General features: G+C 38.6%; 1 protein-coding gene across 1 annotated transcript in view; it reads left to right on the top strand.

Moving 5' to 3' along the window:
- Nucleotides 1-23377, top strand: part of mdlc (RING finger protein mdlc) — a 97035-nt gene that overhangs the window by 33293 nt on the left and 40365 nt on the right. The window contains exons 3-5 of the mRNA XM_090388259.1: nt 5646-5741; nt 7985-8092; nt 21913-22022. Coding sequence (XP_090244385.1) covers nt 5646-5741; nt 7985-8092; nt 21913-22022 — 314 coding nt within the window. The remainder of the gene's footprint in view (nt 1-5645; nt 5742-7984; nt 8093-21912; nt 22023-23377) is intronic.

Here is a 23377-nt window from a genome sequence, read left to right as displayed (position 1 = left end):
CACTCTTAGCATTAGTGTAAAAGCAAGTTACGTGCACTTGTTTTTGCTCTTAGTAACCCTAACACACCTCATGTATTTACTTGTCTTGTGAGTGAAGACCCCAGCAGGCCTTGTAATTTCCGACACCTTGCTTTCCAGGCCTGCATGCTCCATATTAAAAATATTTAATAAAACTATTAAAATGTAAGGCTTGCTTTCACCTGAAGTTTTTTGCTTATGTGAGTGGGCTTTCAAAATTATTCAGATAAACCCTTATTTTCATCTCCTTGTCTTTCTTCAGGATCCTTTGTGGAGTTCTGTATCTTTTCTCAGGGCTGCATATTTATTGGGAATGAAAAATTTGTCCTACGATAGTTGATGGAATCCTTAGTGTTTCAGAGTTTGAAACTTCTACTCACTTTATCACTTCATTCAGGAACTGAATTGTTTGGTGGGATAATTTATTTTGTTGCCTCTAAGTTCATCTGATTCAAGATACTATGCTTTAAAAGATCTTAACAAAAGAATTTCTTTTTTTCTTTTTTTTTTTTTTTTTATGTGAACCCCAAACACGAGAGGTATTAGAACCTATAGTACTTAGTACCGTGCTTGGGTTGGAGGTTGAGAAGACGAAAGAAGATATTTGTTGACATTGGACTTGAACTTCTGTAGATTGTAATTTTCAGGAAATACGTTTGAAGGAAGGTTGTTCCAGAAAACAGCAGTTGAATGAATAAATGAGGAAGATGAAAAGTTGGTTCTGTGGGTTTGAAGTTGGACAGTAAATGGATGTTGGCTAGTGGCGGCACGTGTTCGGACTGTTTTGAAAGAGAGAGCGGGAATTATAGAAGCCAATTCAGAAGAACAGTGCCCATGGAAGTATCTGTAGAAGAGGCATGCAGCAGAAACAGTGTGTCTATGACAAAGCGAGTGAAGAGACTCTGTTAGAGATGAATCATTAATTAACCTAACTGCCCTCTTCTGAATGGAATCAAGAAGCCTGAGAGAGGTTTTGGGGGCACCACCCCAGATGTGTGAACAATATTCCATGGCAGGGCGGATTTGCGATTTATACAGAGTGAGCACCTATTTGGAAGAAAAGTAACGCCGAGAGTGAAAGAGAAAACCAAGTTTTTTAGATGCAAAGGAAGCAATATTTGTAATGTGCTTGTGCCAAGAGAGATTAGAAGTCAGGGTAATCCCCAATGGCGCCTCCGTAGCCAGGTGGGCAGGAGTAGCAGTGCGTAGCACACACTTCTTGATTAGACCGGGGTTCGAGCCCGTGACCACCAAATATGGAGGATGCAGAAAGGTCAGGGAATGACCACCACATATCCCCGGAGCAATATGGCCTTAGTTGCTAATGCTCCTAAAAACCAAATAACAACAACAATCCCCAAAAGAGATATATCATTTTGCCTAGAAATTGGAGTGTCACTAAAGATAATCATAGGAGCAGAAGAATCCTTTTTGCGAGACATAAGACAAGATTGAGTTTTGGAAGGGTTGAAATCAACTAAGTTGTCCTTGTCCCACTGGAGAATTACCTGAAGATCGGCATTTAAGGAACTGGTAGCAGAATTTCGAGAAGTTTAAGATGATTGAGCAGGACAAGGTTTCTCAAAATGGAAAGTCGAATGCAATGTGCTATCATCGGCAAAACTATGGATAGGATTTCCAGTCAGTGGAAGAAGGTCATTAATATACAAGAGGAAAAGAGAGGGGGAAAGAACTGAACCTTGGGGGACACCGGCATTAGTGGAGAAGTTAGAAGACAGAGAGCCATCTACCATCACCCTCAGTGAGCGATCAGAGAGAAAACTGGATAACCAATTACTAAAAACAGTTGGCAAACCATAAGTTGGAAGCTTGTTTAGAAGACCTTTATGCCAAACACGATCAAAAGCCTTTGAGATGTCAAGAGCAACTACTTGTGTTTCACCAAACCTTTCAATTGAATTAGTCCATAAATGGGTAACATAAGCCAGAATATCACCAGTGGATCGACACTGACGGAATCCATACTGGCGATCATTGATCAGACGGAAGGTTTCTAGGTAGTTTAAGAGTTGGCGGTTAATTGATTTCTCCATTACTTTAGAAAGAGTAGAAGTAATTGCAATGGGACGATAATTGGATGGAAGGGATTTGTCACCCTTTTTTAGGAACTGGCTGGATATGAGCAAATTTCCAAGCAGAATGAAAAACACCTTTGGAATAAGAAAGTGAAAAAAGGCGGCAAAGAATAGGAGTAAGTTCAGGAGCACAGGTTTTGAGAACAAGTGGAGAAATACTATCAGGACCTGGAGCTTTCTTAGCATTAAGATTCGTCAAAATCCCTCTGATATCCTTTTGACGGAAGACCACAGAAGGCATTGAATGGAGCGTGTTGGGAATGGTGGGAGGAGTTTTACCAAGATCATTAATACATGAGCTGAAAGAAAAATTGGATGCTAGCAGGTCAGCTTTATCCTTGGCTGAAGTGACAGCAGAACCATTTGGTTTGGACAGAGGTGGGAGCAGAGATGGGCAAAAGTTGCGGCCAATAGCTTTGGCAAGGGGACCAGAATGCTCGGCTACCATTAGGGCAAGAAGCAAGTTTTCTACTCTTAGCCCGTTCAAACTCTAGTTTGGACTGATTAATAACTGCTTTACAATTGTTGCGAACTTTGGTGTAGGCATAAAATGAAACTGAAAAATTAGAAACAAGCCAATTACGATATGCAACATTCTTCTCTTGAACAGCCTTAGCACATTTATTGGAAAACTAAGGTTTAGATAAAGGGCGAGATTTTAAGGTGGAGTGTGGGATAAAGGATTCCATTCCTGCAAGAATAATTTCACTGACACGATGAGCAAACGTTGACATCAGAAGTTTTGAAACAGTAATCTGACCAAGGAAAAGAAGAAAAGAAGTCTCGCAGGTCATCCCATTTTGCATTCTTGTAATGCCAAACAACACTAGGTTGGGAATAGCCATGAGATAAAGGTTCCATTGGAGAAGAGACAATCACCAAGTTGTGATCTGAAGTGTCTAAAGGACCTCTCACTTCAACCGTGTACTTAGAAGGGTTGTTTGTGAGAAAAAGATCAAGCATATTGGCTGTATGATTAGGATTGTCCGGTATTCTTGTAGGTAAATGAACAATCTGTGCTAGGTCATTAGTAATTGCAAAAGCCTCATCTCAAACAGCTGGGTCGGTGTGACTAGAAACCGGAAGCCAGCTGGAGTTGTGAACATTAAAATCACCAAGGAAAATTACCTCACTGTTAGGAACATTGGACTGGAGAAAGTCAAGTTGCAAAGAGAGGAAGTCAAAGAGCTCCAAGTGATTAGTGGAGTTGTGAGAATGGTAGAGACAACAGATGAATTTGACACATGAGGTAGAGAGATTTTAAGCCAGAGAAGATCAAAGAGAGGAGATTCCAAATTGCCATGTCTCTAACAGGAAATATCAGAACGGATATATGCAGAAGTACCACCTTTGAGGCGAAAGGAATCATACAGCAAATAATTTGGGCATCTGAGATGAGCAGTAGTTGTATCAACCGATAACTGAGATACTGTCAGAAAAAGTACATGGGATTTGGCAGACTGCAAGTGGAAATGGACATTGTTGAGATTAGAATTGAGACCACGTATATTTGTGAAATGAATTAGGAAGTGCTTTGGAGGTTTAGATCTTTTCGCAGATAAGCTTGCTCTATTAGTTTGACAATTCATGGTGTATTCAATAGTAAGAAAAAGTGGGTGGGACATGCTGTATGAAGGTAATGAAATTTTTGGATATGCCGTACACGTGGTAAGAATATACCCAGATCCTTGACATAACGTGGCCTCGACAATGCTCCCTGCATACACACTACTCGGACTCCCTCCAGTCACTATCTGGCAGAGTAGAGGTAGCAAGATTATACACTAGGTGATCTGGAAGCCTCCTAGAGAGTTACCAAACTTCATCTCTATTCCCTTCTTTTGGTCTTAATTTATCTAACTAAATGAGCTCTTCATTTGTCAGTATCCCATCATATGGGACAATCATTTTTTCACTGTAATCTTTCTCCAGTTCCCCAAAAACTTCATTCCGGGCTTTATCAGTGATGTTTATGGCTTAATAAGGATGCTGACTTCTTTCCAAAATTGTTTGAGTTGGAGCCCCTTCCCTGAGTTTCACAAATTTCTCTTGAAAATCTTTGCCCATCATAATAGTACTTGAAATCTGTGACACCCTGATCCATAGGTTGTAATAATGCACTTGTATTTAGTGGTATGAAATAACCCTGATTGTGCCTTTAAGCAGTTCTTCTACACTTTGTAAATGCTCTAGACCATTATTCAAGAAAACATTCTTGCAGACTAGTTTATTTACAAGGTTCTTTTCAATGCTGTCTTTGCTAACAGTTGGACAAAAATAATCCACACACACCATTCTTGGTGGGGTGGACTTTGTGTAACTTAGGCCTTATATGCTTTACAAAGAGCAGGCAACCTTGACTTCAGGGTAGCATTTAATATAAATGGTAAACTAACAATGATCTAAGTCTAAAACCTGCAGCATTCTCTTTTCTCCTCTTTTAGCAGCAGGTCTTTAGATTTCTTAAACCCAGGCAATGAATCTGTTTGTTATTCCCCCATCTCCATGGTAAATCAGTTTCATCCACATTGACAGTTTATTTTGGACTTGTTTACTTTTAAAAGTAAAAGTAAATCTTGTTTACTTTTTTTCAAATGACCCCAACACGATGCATTATCAGCTGCTTTATCTCTTCTCTTGCTTATACAACTAATGAAACAGCTGCTGATTTATCATCACATTTCTTTAGCTGTATAAGTGAAAAAATGTCTAGAATATTCTTTGCCCCTAGTATTGCCCCTCAAAACACCTTGCTGTTGGCTGTTGCAGCAACACTATCATCAGATAAATGCATATTTATATTCTCCCCCCCCCCCCACACACACATCTAGCTGTTTTCCTGAACACTTAGGGTACCCTTGGTGATATTAGTAAAAACCCTTGCATTACATTTGTTCAAATGTATTCAGTCTCTACAATAAAAAAAAAAAAAAAAAAAAAATTATTCATGCTGGCAGCACTGATAAAAATTTCCTCCCAAAAGCTTTGCTGAGTTCCTAAAGTCTTGAGTACAAGGCTTTCAGCATATAATCACTCCTATCATGCATGGGCTGAATTGCAGACATAAATATTCTGACTTAAGTTGCAACATTTTATCTGAATAGTCCTATATTTATCCAACAAATTGTCATATCTTGTGTACTTAATATTATTAGTCCCCGTGGGAATAATAATTCCCTCTTCACCCCTCCACCCCCTTAAAACCTGTCAATCTTGGTGGTAATGTTATTAGTATTAGTAATGGCCACATGGTGCAAGAAAGCCATATTAATTAATTATTAATTGGATATTAATTAGTCGTTAATTGTTGCTCTTAATAGACGTACCCTGGTTCTAGTTCTTATTACAAAAAAATGCTACTATATCCCTAACAGTGAAGTCTCCCAATAAAATTAAAAGATTAGGAAAAATCTTTTTAAATATATTGAAGTGCAGTGCCAGTAATAGCATTATTAAGCTTAAAAGATGATAGAGTATATTTAGTGAAATTTTATTTAAAGCAGTTATACTAATTTAATTATTTTATTGCAGACAAAAGTAAAGAAGGATAAAAAAACAGATGTCTTTTATGGGAGTGACAGTGATGAAGACAGACTTGTTATCTCTTATAAGTCAAGCAAATCTGATGTAAGTTGTACCTTACTTTCATTAAAAAAAATTCTTAACACAGATTTTGAATAAAAGTGTAAAAGCAGTAACTATACCGTTGGGCAAAAGTAAAGTTTATAGTTTGCTTACTTACCCTTTGTAAATTGGATTGGATTGTACATATAGAATAAATAACTGATACAAATGATTAGACGTTCACATCATTTCTGATATGCAAATAGGAGTAGGTATAAATAGAACAATCTGACTGTGCATCACTCAGATTAATTTAATTGTGCATAGATAACAAGCACATCAAAATAATGTTTTATGGTCCACTGGCACTGAGATATCATATGAGTGATTCTTTATGGCAGAGAGAGCAGTTGGCAGGATTGAATTAGTCCAATCACAGGTGGAGGTTGCAAAGATCCTGAATGCCCACCCAGATTTTATAGCCTAATTGTGAAGACAGTTCTAGGTGGCAGGAGAACTTTTAAGGTTGACCAAAGGTCATAACACTAGGATGGCTAATATCTGGCTCTAATTGAAGAAAACATAGTGAACATAGCAGCTCTCTTTTGAATTGTAGCTTCCTCAGAATAAAATATATCCCACTGAACTGTATCCTGTAGGCTGAAGGAGAAGGTCTGTATGCAGGATGCTCATGAAATTACGAGCCTGGATCGTGAACACATCAGTTAGTCCAATGTGAATGAGTCTGGCTTCAGTTTACAGCCAGATTATGCAGACTTATCCATATCTGAAGAGGGTTGCTACACAGGAGTGGTCTTGATGGTCTGAGCAGGGATAATCTGTAATGCATGCAGTTTGCTGTGCTTTATTGGGACAAAATTCTTGAACCCTTTGTCAGACTTTGAGTGCAGTAAGCCTTTGTTCTCTCTCTCATGAGTGATTCCCCCCCCCCCAAAAAAAAACCCCACACAATATCCTCTTCACTGCTGGTAAAGTAGGTCACTTTACCAGTAGTGACCTACTTTACCAGTAGGTCACTACTGGTAAAGCACTTTTTTCAGTAAAGGGAGATTAATATTCCCAGAGTATCATGCACACCACAAACTGCTTTCTTGTAAGTGGACCTCAGTACTACAAGCACATCACAAATATTGCTTTCTCTGCATCTAAAAATCTGGGTTTTCTCTTTCACTGTCAGCATTACTTTTCTTTCAAACAGCTGCTCGCTCTGTACAAATCAAAAATCCTCCCTGCAATGGAATATTGTTCTCACATTTGAGGCATTCCCCCCAAAACCTCTCTCTCAGGATTCTGGATTCCATTCAAAAGAGAGCAGTTTGTTTACTTAATGACCCATCTCTACAAAGTTTCTCCATTCTCTGTCTTATAGACATTCTGTTTCTGCTGCATGCCTTTTCTATAGATATTTCTACAGGAACTGTTCTTCTGAATTGGCTTCTATAATTCCTACTCTCTCTCTCTTCCAAACTAGTTCAAACACATGTCACAACCAGTCAGCATCCTTTCACTGTCCGACTTCAAACTCACAGAACCAACTTTTCTTCTTCCTCATTTACTCCTTCAAATTCTCTTTCCTGGAATTAGCCTCCCTTCATACATATTTCTTGAAAATTGCAATCTACAGGATTCGAGTCTAATGTCAACAAGTATCTTCTTTCATCTTCTCGACCTTCAACCCATGCACAGTAATAAGTACAAGTACTTAGATTCTAATACTATTGTGCTTGGTTTTCATTAAAAAGAACTTTTTAGCACTCGTTAAAATGCACAGGAGCATCTTGTAAGTGTTGCCTGCTGGCTGTCAGAAGTAATCATAGCAGACCTCCTTACCCTCTTCAAGGTCTATAACCTTCTCTGCTATGAGTAGATACTCACTTTCAGGTACACAAGCTAATTTGTATATTTCAAGAATGACATATGTTATCTATAAATTCACACATGATACTGTTGCAGTATAATTATGTACATTCATGCCAAATTTAATTTACTGATATCAATTAATTTGTAAAATATTATATTTTATTCATTTGTGCCTTAACTTTTATAACACTAGTGTATAAAAGTATATTAATTTAAGTATACATCATATACTGTACAGACTATAAAGGCTTAAACTATAAAGTTGAAATTTACTCCCTTATAATACTCAATTTGCAGCTATTATTTTTATATTCACCACTTCTAAATAAAAATTCTTTGCCTTCTGTCTTTTTGAAATAGATTGAAAATATTAAGTATAAATTTATTTTCTCAATATGAGGAACAGTTTTTTTTCCCCATTCTAGAAACGAGAAGGACCATCAGATATGGGTGCAACTTCCATTGTTCAGATAGATACTGAGAAAGAAAAAGATGCTCAGACAATATTTGAAAAGGCACAAAAAATAAATGAAGTAAGTTAAAAATAAATTTTACTGTAGTATAGCAATAAAGCATAATTGTGTCATTCTGATATGTTAGGTTCTTGTGTCCAGTTTAAGATTTTCAGTTTATCAGTGCATTATTTATGATAACATTGTAATATCTGATTTTAATATCGGAAGATTCTTTTTAATTTTTGAAGTTAGTAGTGTTTTCCAAATTTTGCAATGCCACCTCTTTTGCTATGAACTTATTATAAAATATAATAATTATCAATACAATAAAAAAATAAAGAAACACAGTTGTTAGTTAAAACATTCTTTGGAACAATCATTACAGAATACTCAGAATTAATAATAAATATTAATAGAAAAGGTTAAAGATGTAACCTTGTGATCCTCTGTTAAATACTTTTTAGACTTTTCAATGGGAAGCTGATGGAAAAATTGAAGCAAATATGATTTAAATCAAAAATCTTTTTGATATTAGATATAAATATGTCTGACTAACTTGTATATGTATTATATGTTAGACTTAATTTAATGTAATTCTTTTAATTGAAATGTTGCTAAGTTATTCTGAAGTGCACACTGTTTTTTTTTATTAGTAGTATGATTTCCCATGATGAATATCACTAATCATGCAACCTGTGCTACATAAATTTTTTGTATGGGTGCATTATAAATAAAGAAATCTCAGTGATTGATTGGATGAACATTGTCTCCTCTGCTTAACTGCTCTGAAGTGACTTAAACAATTGAAGAAAAATTACCCTTAATATTTGTTATTTTAAAAACGGTCTACCCTGGAATGCATTATAGTCGTGGTTCTCAACTAAGGGTACCCCAGGCATTGCAACCAAAATGGTAGATTTTCACGTGCTTAGTTTTTTGTAAAATATTTATCAGCTAATTGCCAAATTATACTGTGTATTTTTTTGTGATTCCCTAGAATTTGTGTTTTGTGAAAACTAAATCAGTCTGGTCTACCATAGTGCCGAAGTGAAGTCATGATATTTCTCAATAGATCACTTGTCAGTTCATGTATATTTTTGTCTAGTTTAGCCCTTATCAGTTTTTACTATCCTAAGTGTAACTTCTAGTCGATGAAAGGATGTCATGCCAGAGGTAGCTGTTTGTAATTAGTGTTCTGCTGAAAAACTCCTTTATTGCATCTCCAGCTGAGGGAAGAAACTGGGTGTTTACAATAATTATTTACTGATGAATCCTGTTGTTTACAAAAATTACTAGGCAACTGAATACCAAATATAATGAAGCACATATACAGGTAATTTTTAGCTATTTTCCCCTCTTAGAAATACGGATGTAAAGTAGATATGAGTCCAAGAAATGCTTTGTGTCAAAAGAAGTTGTAAAGACATCAGAGGTAATTCTCAAATGCATATAAAAAAATGGCTTCAACCACATTTCTGAAGAATGGCAGAAATGTTGTAGTTGGTACATTTCATCAAATGGGGACTACTTTGAAAAGGACCATCAAAATATGGATGATTGATAAAGGTATGTTTAAAAAAAAATTATGATCATCCTTTATTGAACAGCCCTCGTACATCCATTTAGGTCTAAACCTTAATGGATGCAAGGTATAAAAAACACTTAGGTACTTCTTATGTTACTTCCCATTTATTATTTGCATTTGTAACAATATTATTTGGTTCCACTGAAAAAAAATTTTAAAAATGTCCAAGACCATTGTAATTACCTGCCTTCCTTTTCCTTTACCCATGGCAGTAGTTATATCTTTAAATAAATCCCACATCAATACCACTAATCCTAACTTGAATATTCTTAATACATGAAAATAGTGATAATCAAATCCTGGATATTGCTTGCTTTTATTTCTTCTCTAGCGTGGTATAGAAAACAGTCATCCTATAAATCCAGAAATGTTCTGCTGCTGAATGAGTCACTAACCCACATGTTCTAATGAGGATCCAAAAAAGTTAAAAATATCCAACAATACGACATTCTCGTGATTTGCTGACCCACTGTCTGTTATAGTTTGTTGTAGACATTGGTCATTTGGCTTGTAACATACTCTTACTCCCATTTTTGTTTTTCTGTTGTTAATGACAACTGACATGGTTTGTCAATTAATACCGAGTCAATCTGGTAACAAAGAGATATATGACAAGAGGGAGGGTGGGTTTTACTACTGTTTTGTTATCTGTGTGCTTCTTTACCAGTAGTATAACCCACTCTTCCTATCAATTTACTTATTGATTTCAAATTCTGTCTCTGCCTAAGTGGTACTGAGTTTCTGATATTCCTGTAATGTCCTGATGACTTAACCAGTTATTTACTTATACATTTATGCTAGGAGCATTTACTATGCTCCTAGCATAAGCGTATAAGTAAATAGTGGCATAGTGTTTTGTGGAAGGTGCCACCGGTGGTTTCCCACATCTGCGCCATGGTACTTTGTGAAGAAATACAGAATTTCTGTAAAAGCCAGAAAAAGTGTAATGTCTGGTTTGTGTCAGAGTAGCATTATATTCTGTTGTTAAGTCACTGGTTTTTTGGCCACGGGACCCCTAATGGGACCCCGCATTGCCCACCACCACTGGGAGGTGAGCCAGGCTGCCCATAATACTCTGGCTGGCCTCTGCCAGGGTCGCCTAAGCTTCCTGACAGAGACCAAGTTAAAAAAAAAAAAAAAAAAAAATGAGGAGATAGCTAAATCCTCCAAATGATGGAAGTAGGGAGGGAATGAAGATTGGAACCCCTGGCCTGGGGAGCCCACCCACCGGGGGGGGACAAAGATTTCAGGGTAACAGTTACCCTGCAAAGAAGTGCCATATGGCATTTACACCTGAAGGCATTTGTAGCACCTGACCCACCTTCCAGTATACAGATGCAAAGTCATCCCACACCCGAAGGTGTCAGCAGGGCTTGAAGTTAATCCTACTCCGAATGGGGTTTGCACCATATTGTACCCTGGCAGAGGCACTAGTTTATCCTACCCCGTGGGGGTTTGCAGTGCGTTTAGGTGAATTCCCTTTACACTACTGTTGAACTGTTGCCTAGGAGATTGTTGTCTGATTAGTACATCTGAGTTGGAAGGTTGATTGAGCAAACTTGGTAAGGGCATGATAGTAGAGCTCATCTTGCAGAAAAAGATATTCCTGATGGTGTGGGTTTCTGTGTGTTTTTGTGATCAGTCTTGTCCTATAATCCTCATAGTAAGGACAGTAGTACATTACATGCTCCCAGCTTTCAGGTTGTCCGCATGTGCAAAGTGGGTTTTGTTCGATGCCCAGATCTGTTAATTTTTTCCTGAAGCGTCCGTGTCCAGTAAATAAGAATGTTACTTGGAGGCCCGGTGAAAACCAGGGAGGAGACTTTGGGTATGTTTGGGCAACAGAAGGTATGAAAAGTTTGGTAATAGCTCCTTTGCTTGTGTTATCCCATGCGTCTTGCCAAATTTCGACGAGTTTGTTTGCAATATGTTTTCTCTCTCTTTTGGAATCGTTGGCCAGATCAAGGTGGATATCAAGGATCTTGGAGGGAATACCTCTCTTTAGTCTTTGAAATAGGTCTCTCTTGATCACCTCAAGGTACAAGGGTAGATATCCTGCAAGGACTTGAAGAGCCGGCGTACTAACAGTGCGACAGACTCTAGTAACTGTGAGGAGCATAACTCTCTGAATTGAATCTAACTTAGCTTTATTTTGCTGGATGTTGGCTCTGGTACACCACACTGCCAAACAGTAGCAGACAATTGGTTTGATAAATTAGTGCAAGTGCCCGTCGTTTAAGGCCCCAGTCTGCTCTACTAATTCTGGTAATCAGTGCCGTGTATTTCCTAATTTTGGTTGCGACATGAACAAGATGCTGGTAAAATGTCAACTTCATATCGAGGATGATGCCTAAGTACTTTATTTCAGGGAACGATTTTATGGGTGCACCATTAATTTTTATGGTTGGTGGTCTGGTTAGTTGAAGCGAACCCTTGAGCAAAATAGACTTGGTTTTCTCACCAGAAATAGTGAGCCAGTGTGTGGAGGCCCAGCTCTGGAGCTTTCTGAGGGCCAGATTGGCATTGACTTCCAACTGGGCTTGGGAACAAGCATAGATAATCAAGACTAGGTCGTATACAAAGGCCAAAGACACAGCACACTCAAGGTCCAAGGACAGAGCCCTAAGGACAACCCCAGGTGACCAGCCTGGAACTTGCTGGTACTTGGAGGTGAGCATGATCTTCCACTGATTGAGGTTTGAGGGAATGCATCTGTAAAGGTTGAGAGGAGTTTTGGCATGTCTAAGCCTCCTGAGGATGCTTGGCCACCACAGGCGATCAAAACACCAGCAAAATCCACTGTGATGGAAAGGGAGTATTTTACAGGACTATTTTTCGCCAAAGCGATGAGGTACTGAAGAGCATCCTCCGTACCAGTTCCATGTTTGAATCCGAATTGGCGAGAGGATGCCAGCTTTGATTCTGTGTAGTGTCTTTCCATCCGAGTGTGTAGAAGCCTTTCAAGCAGTTTGGAGAGGACAGGAAGCAAGGCAATTGGTCTGTAAGAGTTTGGAATTTCTGGAGGTTTTTCAGGACATTTGATAAGTTTTATATTAGCCTCCTTCCAGATTTTGGTAAAGTATCCAGACTCAAGAAGACAGTTGTTGAAGGTAGCTAGTAGGTGGTGAGGAAATCTTTCAGCAAACTTTTTTAAGACATCCACCTCAAGAAGATCATTTCCAGGAGTTTTGTTGTCTTTGGTTTTGTGCAGAGCAGTTTTAAGTTCCTCCAATAAAAAGGGCACTTCAGTTTGATCGGTTGCATATTCTTCATTACATTGTTGATTTGCAGACGTGGGGTTGCTGTCATTCGGAAAGATGAAGTCCAACATATTGTTGGCGGATTCTTCCCAAGTTAGGGTGACAACCATCTGGTTTCAGTGTTGAACACAGGACTTCTCCCCTAGGGAGTTTGTTGGTCACGATACGATGTACCACTCTCTAGGGCTTGCTGTTACCCATTGAGGAAACCAATTCCTGCCAGGACTTTTTCTTGGATTTTCTGATATTATCTGTGTATGCATTTCAGAGTAATCTTGTAGGTTTCTCTGGCAGCCTGAATTTCGGGGAAAGGTAGTGAAGCACAATCCCTCTGAAAGGCCTTGCAGGCATGATGTACTGCTTTTCTCTGGCTGTCCAATTCAGGGTTCTACCATGGGACAACAGTGTGAAAAGGTCTGTGTTTTGGAATAGCAGTAGAGCAAGCTTGCTGGATACTTTTGGTTAGTGTTATTGCATTATTCTCAGGAGTGGTTTGGGTCAGGATGATAGGATCGGTAGGTATCAAATCTTCAAGAACTTGGTAAAAGCAGTTCTAGTCCGCTTTTTTGGTACAATACCTGATGACATTTCGGGGAATGGGGGGGACATGATCAACAGAGTGACACAAGGAGAAGGTGATCACTCTGTGGTCAGTGGTTGTCCATGCATCATTAACTTTCCAGTTGGTAAATTTACTTGCGATGGATGGGGAGGCTATGGTCACGTCATTGGTGCTCTCCCAGAGGGTACTGCTGAAGGTTGGAAGGTTTCCAGACTGGTTTAAGATGCAGAGATTGAATGACATAATGTAGTTTCCCAGTGTATAAGTAGATGTGTATGCCTGTTTGTGCTCTTAATAACTCTAACTCAGTGGATGCTGTAATCCTCCTTCCCCAACCAAATCAGCAGTTTTCCAAGCCACCTAACTTTGAGAGAGAGAGAATCTTTATTGCAACAACCTTTAATTGTAACTGGATAAAAGGTTAAATAGTGTTGCACTTTCCCTTCTCATCCAAAAGGCCAGGGGTTTACAGATAAGATTATCTGTGATATTCCTGCACCTCTTCTATTCAACTATATTCCACTTCTATAAAAACAGTCTCTTCTGTTAACAAGCACAGGCCGTGCTATGAAAAATTCTACACATATAAGCATTGCACATTGCTCTAGGGCCAAATTCCATGATAATCTGTCATGATGAACTCCCTTCCATCATGCCTTGGCAGATACTTTTAAGTTTAGCTCAAACTCACAAGATTTTACTCAAAATCACATTTCTGAATTAACTCTTCACATCACTTATTTCATTAATATCCATGTGTACAACAGTATCACCTTTTGTACCATTAAAAATGATAACAGTATCTAACTTTTGCTCCTCTCAGACATACTCTGTTTCTATTCCACCTATCCTTTTTTCCTAAAGATAGTCACTATGAATAACTAACTTCTGTGAGGTCAGTGTGTTGTTCTGTTTGTGGTGATCCCACTGTGCTTCCTGCTGCATCTAGTATTGTATTGGACTGCTGAGTATTTCATGTGTTCCTGTTGTAATTCCTCCACAGACAATAACTCTTTTCTTCAGTCACTCAAATTTTCCCATCAAAACACTGAATTTTTGCCTAATTTCCTGACCCACTTTGCATAAAATGTGCAAAGGCATCTCCTGTGGCTCACTGTTGTCTTGCTGCAGTCAGCTCCACAAACATGCAGTGCAAGTGGTAAAGATTTGCACTACATATTGGAGAACTGTCTTCACCTATTCCCCAGAGACAAATCACCATTTCTGATCTCCATAGAAGATCAGAAATGGTGATTTGTATTTGTATTTCAAGACTAAAGATACTCTTTTAGTCTTGAATTCATTATTTGTAGGTTTAGCATTAGCATTAGTTGAGGGATATGATGCAAGAAAGCAAGCTTATATAGCATTAGCCAAAAAAAAAAAAAAACCTGTCCATTTCACCTATCTGTTCACTCCAAATGTTTGTCTAATTTGCCTTAAATTTATTTAAGCTATCAACTTCCACAACAACAGATGGAAGTATGTTCCAGCAATCAACTACCTGCTGGCTAAAGGCAAACTTCCACACATCAATCTTTGAATCTATGTCCCGTCCCCTCAGGTTCTTAATCTGAGCGAGTGGAAGTATCCCATCAGCATTGAGCCTGCTTAAACCATTCAAGGCCTTATACACCTCAATCAGATCACCTTGCAGGTGCCTGGTCTTCAGATGCTGCAACTTGCAGAACTTAAGCCTCTCTTGGTAAGAGCATCCCTTTGTTCCTCTCACCAATCTTGTTTCCCTTCTCTGTACTCGTTCCAACAACTCTACATCCTTCCTAAAATGAGGCCTCCAGACCTGTATGCAGTACTCAAGATGTGGGCTGACCATTGCCTTATACAAGGGGACAACCACCTTGCTCTGCTAGCAAAATTCCTATATATCATTGACAAAACTCCATGACCTGCTCTGGCAGCCCATCTGCACTGCTTATATAACTTCATATCTGACTGCACAATTACCCCAGGTCTTTAATTCTCCACCTCCCTGAGTGTAGTACCACACATTTGGTATGTTTCTCTTCGGTTACTGCTACCCATATACAGTACTTTGCATTTGTCAATGTTAAACTTCGGTTCCCACTTCTCAGCCCATCTGCCTAACTTTTCTAGAGCCTGTTGCATTAGCATACTGTGTTTACTGTCATTAACAACCCTGCCAACCTTTGTTATCATCTGCAAACTTGGACATTAAGCCTGGTATACCTTCATCAATATCATTTATAAATAGGCGCCTCCGTAGCCAGGTGGGAAGGAGCAGCAGCAGTGCGTAGCACACACTTCTTGATTAGACCAGGGTTCGAGCCCATCACCACCAAATACGGAGGATGCGGAAAGGTCAGGGAATGACCACCGCATTTTCCCGGAGCAATATGGCCTTAGTTGCTAATGCTCCTAAAAACCAAATAACAAACAAACAACAAACAAGAGCCCGTCACCACCAAATACGGAGGATGTGAAAAGGTCAGGGAATGACCACCGCATATTCACGGAGCAATATGGCCTTAGTTGCTAATGTGCTCCTAAAAACCAAATAACAAACAATCATTTATAAATACACAAAGAAACAATGGGTCCAGCACCAAATCCTGGGGGACTCCACTAATAACATTAGTCCACATAGAGCAGTGTCCATTTATTACCACTCTCTGCCGTCTCCCTCCCAACCATCCCTTTATCCATTGCAGCAACTTGCCCTTAATGCCATACTGCTCCAATTTGTAAAGCAGTCTTCCATGTGCAACAGTATCAAAAGCTTTCCTGAAATCCAAGTATATGATATTAAATTATTTTTTGCATCCAGTTCCTTTGTTACCACATCATAGTATCCAATCAAATTGGTCAGACAAGACTTCCCCTTAACAAATGGATGCTGTGTCTGAACTATTACTACAATCTTGTCTAGGTGATCCTGCATCACTTCTTTAACAAGTGAATCCACTATTTTCCCTGGAACACAAGTTGAACTAATAGGTCTACAAATATTTTTTTCACCCTTTGTTATTGTTATTTGTTATTTGGTTTTTTTTTAGGAGCATTAGCAACTAAGGACATACTGCTCCAGGGATATGCGGTGGTCATTCCCTGACCTTTCTGCAACCTCCGTGTTTGGTGGTCACGTGCTCGAACCCCGGTCTAATCAAGAAGCGTGTGCTATGCACTGCCGCTCCTGCCCACCTGGCTACGGAGGCGCCTTCACCCTTTGTGAATTGGGGATGCATTTGTACATCTCCAATCCCTGAGGACCTTCCCTGAATCTAAGGATGCTCTCATAATTATGGTTAAGAGTTTTCTAACTTCGCTTGCTGGCTCCTTCAATATAACTGGATAAATTCCATCCACCCCAGATGTCTTTCTTATGTTTAACTTCAGCGCAACAATTTCTTGGCGCCTCCGTAGCCAGGTGGGAAGGAGCAGCAGTGCGTAGCACACGCTTCTTGATTAGACCGGGGTTCGAGCACGTGACCACCAAACACGGAGGTTGCAGAAAGGTCAGGGAATGACCGCCGCATATCCCGCAGCAGTATGGCCTTAGTTGGTAATGCTCCTAATAACAACAACAGCAACAATTTCTCCTCCACTTTGCCCTCCATTATTACAAAATTATTTAGCTCCCTCCCTGTTTGAGTATAGCAAACTTCTGTCTTCCTCTTCCTTACAGAATTCCTCATGTGTGAATGTAGATCCAAAATACTTGTTCAGTTTGTCAGCTATCTGAGCAGGATCATCAACAGTCGACCCACCAATATCAAGTGGACCAATCTGGCTCATCTCCTTCCTTTTAGAGTTTACATAAGTAAAGAAGTCTTCTTTGCATCCTTTTTGTCAAGGATTTCTCGTAGTCAGCTTTCGCTTACTTAGTATGTGACTTTATTACAGACTAGCTTATATCTGCCATAGGCTTCTGTGTCACCTGACAATTTATATGCATCCCACATATTTTTCTTCATTGCCACGAGCCTCATTAGTTCATCTGACAACCATTTAGTTCTAAATCTTGAACAGTATTTCTTAGTTGGCATGAAAAGCCTAGTAGCTTCCAAGATTAATTGCTTGAAGGTTTCCCATTTAGAATTTGCTGTTTTAAACATCATCAGTTGATCCCACTGTATAGAATTTAAAAACTGCCTGAGACCACTGTAGTCACCTTTACAAAAACCCTTCCCTTTACGGTAGTTATATCTTTAAGTAATTCCCACATCAGAAATTGTGATCACTATCACCCAGTGGTTCCTTTATCTGCAAATTCTTAATGCATGAATAATCACTGCTGATAATCAAAACAAGAGTATTACTCCCTCTGATTACCCCTCGAACATGTTGCTGTAGAAAACAATCCTCCAGTAAATCCAAAAAAGACTTGCTAGTGTGCGAATGACCAACCACAAGTTCCAATCAGTATCTGGAAAGTTAAAATTCCCCCATTACAAGACATTCTGATTTACTGGCCCACTCTATTTCTCTGCACAGTCATTGGTTGTACTCAGTCATTAGGTCTATAACACCTAATGACTCTGAGTACACACCAAACTTGAGTCAGTTTGGTGTGACATAAGCAGTGGGAAAGCAAAAATGAGAGTAGAAGTGCGTTATATGCTTAATGACTCCGACGAGTACAATGAATGACTGTATAGAGAAATAGTGGGCCAGTAAATCAGATTGTCTTATAATGGTGGATTTTAACTTCCGAGATATTGACTGGAACTTGTGTGTTGGTCACTTGCACATTAGCAAGGCTTTTGTGGATTTATTAGATGATTGTTTTCTGCAGTATCATGTTCGAGAGGCAACTAGACAGAGTAATATTTTTGATCTGATTGTCAACAATGATTCTTCATGCATTAAGGATCTGCAGATAGTGGACCCTCTAGGTGGCAGTGATCACAGTGTGCTGATGTGGGAGTTACTTAAAGATGTAACTACCATCAGTAGTAAGGGGAAGGTTTTTTGCTTTTGTAATGGTGACTGTGGTGGTCTCAGACAGTTTTAAATTCTATACAGTGGGACCAACTGATGATGTTACCAACAGCAAATTCTAAATGGGAAGCATTCAAGGAAGTAATCTTGGAAGCTATTAAGCTTTTCATATCAACTAAGAAATACCGTTCAAAGTTCAGGCTTAAATGGATGGCAGTTGAACTACTGAGACTCGTGGCAGAGAAGAAAAATGCATGGGATGCATATAAATTATTAAGTGACACAGAAGACTCTGGTAGATATAATCAAGTCACAAAGGAGGTTAGGTGAGCAAAGGCTGATTATGAGAAATCTTTGGCAAAGGATGCAAGGAAAAACAGCAAAGACTTCTTTACTTATGTAAACTCTAGAAGGAAGGGTATGGATCAGATTGCTCCACTTGACATCGACAGTTTTATTGTTGATAAACCTGCTGAGGTAGCTGACAAACTGAATGAATATTTTTCATCTACATTCACATATGAAAAAAGTCTGTAGGGAAGTGGAGGTCAGAAGCTTATTAAACTCTGGCAGAAAGCTAAATGATTTTGTAATAACAGAGCAAAGTGGAGGATAAATTGTTGAAATTGAACATAAGAAAGGCACCTGGAGTGGATGGGATCCATCCAGTTATATTAAAGGAGCAGCAAAGGAAGTAAGCAAACCGTTAGCCATAATTATGAAAGCTTCCTTGGACTCAGAGGTGGTCCCCATGGACTGGAGATGTGCAAATGTGTCCCCAATAGTAGACTACTGCAACAGGATCTAGAAAAGTTGAGCAGATTGGATGAAAGGTGGCAACTGAAGTTTAACATTGACAATGCAAAGTACTGCATGTGAGTAGCAGTAACCACAGAGTAACGTACCAACTTGGTGGTACTACACTCAAGGTAGTGGAGAATGAAAAGGACCTGGGGGTAATTGTGCAGTCATGGTGTCTTGTCAATGATATACAGGAATTTTGCTAGCAGGGATAAGCAGGTGATTGTCCCCTTGTATAAAGTAATGTATAAGGGTCAGGCGACACCTTGAGTACTGCATACGGGTCTGAAGGCCTCATTTTAGGAAGGATGTAGAGCTGCTGGAACAAGTACAGAGAAGGGCAACGAGATTGGTGAGTGGAACAAAGGGTTACTGTTGCCAAGAAAGGATTAAGTTCTGCAAATTGCAGCGTGTAGAGACAAGGTACCTGTTAGGTGATCTGATTGAGATGTATAAGGCCTTGAATGGGTTGAGCAAGCTTAGTGCTGATGGGATTCTTTCTCTTGCTCACATTACTGACCTGAGGAAAAAAATTCAAATTGAGGAACGATAATTGTATAATAGATGTGCGGAAATTAGCCTTTAGCCAGCAGGTGGTTGATAGTTGGAACAAACTTCCATATGTTGTAGTGAAAGTTACCAACTTAAATAAGTTCAAAGCAGAATTAGACAACCATTTGGAGTGAATGGTTGGATGAAATAGAAAGGGTTTTTTCTTTTTTTTATTTTGGCTGATGCTATATAAGTTTATTTTCTTGCATCATATACCTCTGCTAATTCTAATATTAGGATTACTAGAAGGATTCGAAGATGAATTGCAGGGTGACTGCAGGGCAGAAGGCAGAGGGTTTATGATCAATGGATATTCTTCAGATTGGTGTAATGTTCGAAGTGGAGTACTCCAATAATCTTTCTTCAATGAGTAATTACAGACCAGTTAGTTTAACTTTTGTTCCGGGTAAAATAACAGAGTCACTGGTTAAAGATGCTTTGCAGGATCATCTAGACAAAGACTGCAGCAATAATTCAGACACAGCATGGGTTTGTTAAGGGAAAGTCTTGTCTAAATTTGATTGGATATTATGATGTGGTTACAAAGGAACTGCATGCAAAAAATAATTTTGATATCATATACTTGGATTTCAGGAAAGCTTTTGACCCTGTTGCTCATGGAAGACTACTGTACAAATTGAAGCAGAATGGTATTAAGGGTAAGTTGCTGCAATGGATAAAAGGATGGTTGAGTGGGAGAAGACAGAGGGTGGTAATCAATGGGTGCTGCTCTTCATGGACTAATGTTATTAGTGAAGTCCCACAGGGTTTGGTGTTGGGTCCACTGTTGTTTTGTAGAATTATCAATGATATTGATGAAGGTATATCAGGCTTAGTGTCAAAGTTTGCAGATGATACAAAGGTTGGCAGGGTTGTTAATGACAGTAATGGCAGTGTGCTACTGCAACAGGATCTAGAAAATTTATTTCAGAAGATGGACTGAGAAGTGGCAACTGAAGTTTAACATTGACAAATGCAAAGTACTGTATATGGGTTGAAGTAACCCTGGAGGAACGTACCAACTGTGTGGTACTACACTTAGGATGGTAGAAAATGAAAAAGACCTGTGAGTAATTGTGCAGTCAGATATGAAGTTTTCTGAGCAATGCAGACAGGCTGCCAGGGCAGGTCATGGGGTTTTGTCAATGATATACAGGAATTTTGCTAGCGGGGAAAAGGAGGTGATTGTTCCTCTGTATAAAGCAATGGTCAGGCCACGCCTTGAGTACTGCGTACAGGTCTGGAGGCCTCATTTTATGAAAGATGTGGATTTGCTTGAGCATGTACAGAGAAGGGCAACAAGATTGGTGAGGAGAATGAAGGGATCCTCTTACCAAGAGAGGCTTAAGTTCTGCAAATTACAGCGGCTGGAGACTAGGCACCCGCGAGGTGATGTGATTGAGGTGTATAAGGCCTTGAATGGGTTGATCACGCTGAATTCTGATGGGATTTCCACTTGTTCAGATTACGAACCTAAGGGGGGCATAAATTCAAATTGAGTAAAGACAGCTGTAGAATAGATGTGCGGAAATTTTCATTTAGCCAGCGGGTGGTTAATTGCTGGAACAAATTTCCATCTGTCATTGTGAAAGTTGATAGGTTAAATAAATTTAAGGAGGAACTGGACAAACATTTAGAGGGAATGATTGTGTGAAAAATTTTTTTTTTTTTTTGGCTGATGCTGCATAAGCTTATGTGCTTGCCTTCTTGCATCACATGCCACGATTACTATTACTATCTTAAATTCTTATTCTTATATAATATTAAATATATATATATAATATTAATCTTATTTTTATACATATTAAAAATTATTATTCTTCAATGATCTTAAACTTCAGTGAATCTTATATAATAAGATTCATTGAAGTGAGGGGTTACAATAAGAGAATAGCCTTTCAGTAATGTTATTTGTTTAAAAATATTACTTCTCATGGTTACTCATGGCTAAGGAAACTTGTTCTACCTTGAGTATTAACCCCTGGCCTTCTACTGGCCATGGAGAGCTTGTACAATGATACTATTGTATTTTTCTCGTACAATACATAGTATTTAATTTTTCTTAAGACTGTAGCATTTATTTGTGGAAGTTTAACTCCTGCTGACCACAAAATTCAGGAGAGGGCCTTGATTTTCTGATTTTGTTGTAAATACTGTTTGTTTAAAATATATAATTTAGTTTTGTGATACTTCAATTTGGCTTTATTTTTAATATCAGGAACTTAAAGACAAAGAAGATGATAAGGTTTACCGAGGAATGAACAATTATGCACAGTACATTACAAAAAAAGATACTGCACAAGGCAATGCTTCTAGTGGAATGGTTAGGTAAAGTCTTTCTTTACCAAATATATACTTATTCCTTGATAATATTTCTGTATATGTGTGTTTCCAAAATTGAAAGATGTTTTTAATGCAACCTGTTTTAAAATATTTGTTAGAAGAAATATGTAGTGCTTAGTATTAACTGAGTAGTGATTGAAATATGAACTCATTGGTGGAGAATGAACTGTGGAGAAAGATATTTCTGGCATTAAATATTTACATTTAGTAGTCAGTGAAATATAACCCCCCTCTCCATTGTTAGAGGGTAAACTGTATTACATTTTACTAAAAGATGAGCTGAGCACTGCTGTTAGTGTTTACTACAACCTAATGTGTAGAATTTCTAAATTATAATTATCAGTTATTGAAAAATGCCACTTGTTGCAGTTTAAAAGGGAATAGCATAGTTATTAGTGCCAAGGGAATAGGTCTGCCCTACTCCATAAAAAGAGCAGCTTTAAGAGCTGTTATGAAGTATATACGTACGGGATATTGAGGGCAAGGCAACCAATCATCATAAGAAATGTGGAAAATGAAATTATGGGAATTGTTGGAACATTTAATGCAGACTGGTAAATCAGTGATATTTAAACTGCTCATATTGAAATATGATAGGGAACAGTCTAGACCAGGGGTGGGCAACTTTTTTCGTCAGTGGGCCGAATGAAATTTTCGCATCATGATGCGGGCCAGAATAGATAGAACGATTTAATAAAAAAAATCAGAACCTAAAAAATGTTATATTACTTGAATTACCAAATTATTAATGTATTTTTAAAAAAAATATCTGAATGTCCAATTATCATTGAAAATGCGGCATTCGGCATCAATTTTTTTTTTTTTTTTAATTGGCTCATTTTATGGGCTATAAATTATATTAAATTAAAAATTGTAATAATTAGAAAAGGCATAAAACATAAAATATCTCGCACCAATAGTATTTTTTTCAATAAGAAGTCAAACCCAAAGGAACTTCGTTCGATCGATGCTACAATAATAATTAGGAAATAACTCTTTGACGCTGCGTAGAATCACTTGGTTACTGTTGTACTGGCCACGATTCCTGATTGAACCGAATTAAGCCGAACATTTACGGTGAGTGTAGTCACGTATGGATTTTCTATATTTATGCATTTACCGAGGGGGCCAGATTCAACATCGTCGCGGGCCGGATGTGGCCTGCGGGCCAGCTGTTGCCCGCCCCTGGTCTAGACCCATTTCTTGAGGACGGTGCAACATAGCTCCCCACCAGTTGGGTTATAGTTATAACAGCAGGCATTCAAGTTTATAGGGCTTGGATACCAAGTGTTTCTCACAACCAAACAGAGTTCCTCTAAAAAATACAGGTTTTGATTTTT

This window comes from Mastigoproctus giganteus, chromosome 14 (assembly GCF_048544385.1).
Source record: "Mastigoproctus giganteus isolate SK-2022 chromosome 14, ASM4854438v1, whole genome shotgun sequence".
NCBI classification, from domain to species: domain Eukaryota; kingdom Metazoa; phylum Arthropoda; class Arachnida; order Uropygi; family Thelyphonidae; genus Mastigoproctus; species Mastigoproctus giganteus.
This window is presented reverse-complemented; position numbering and strand designations above follow the sequence as displayed.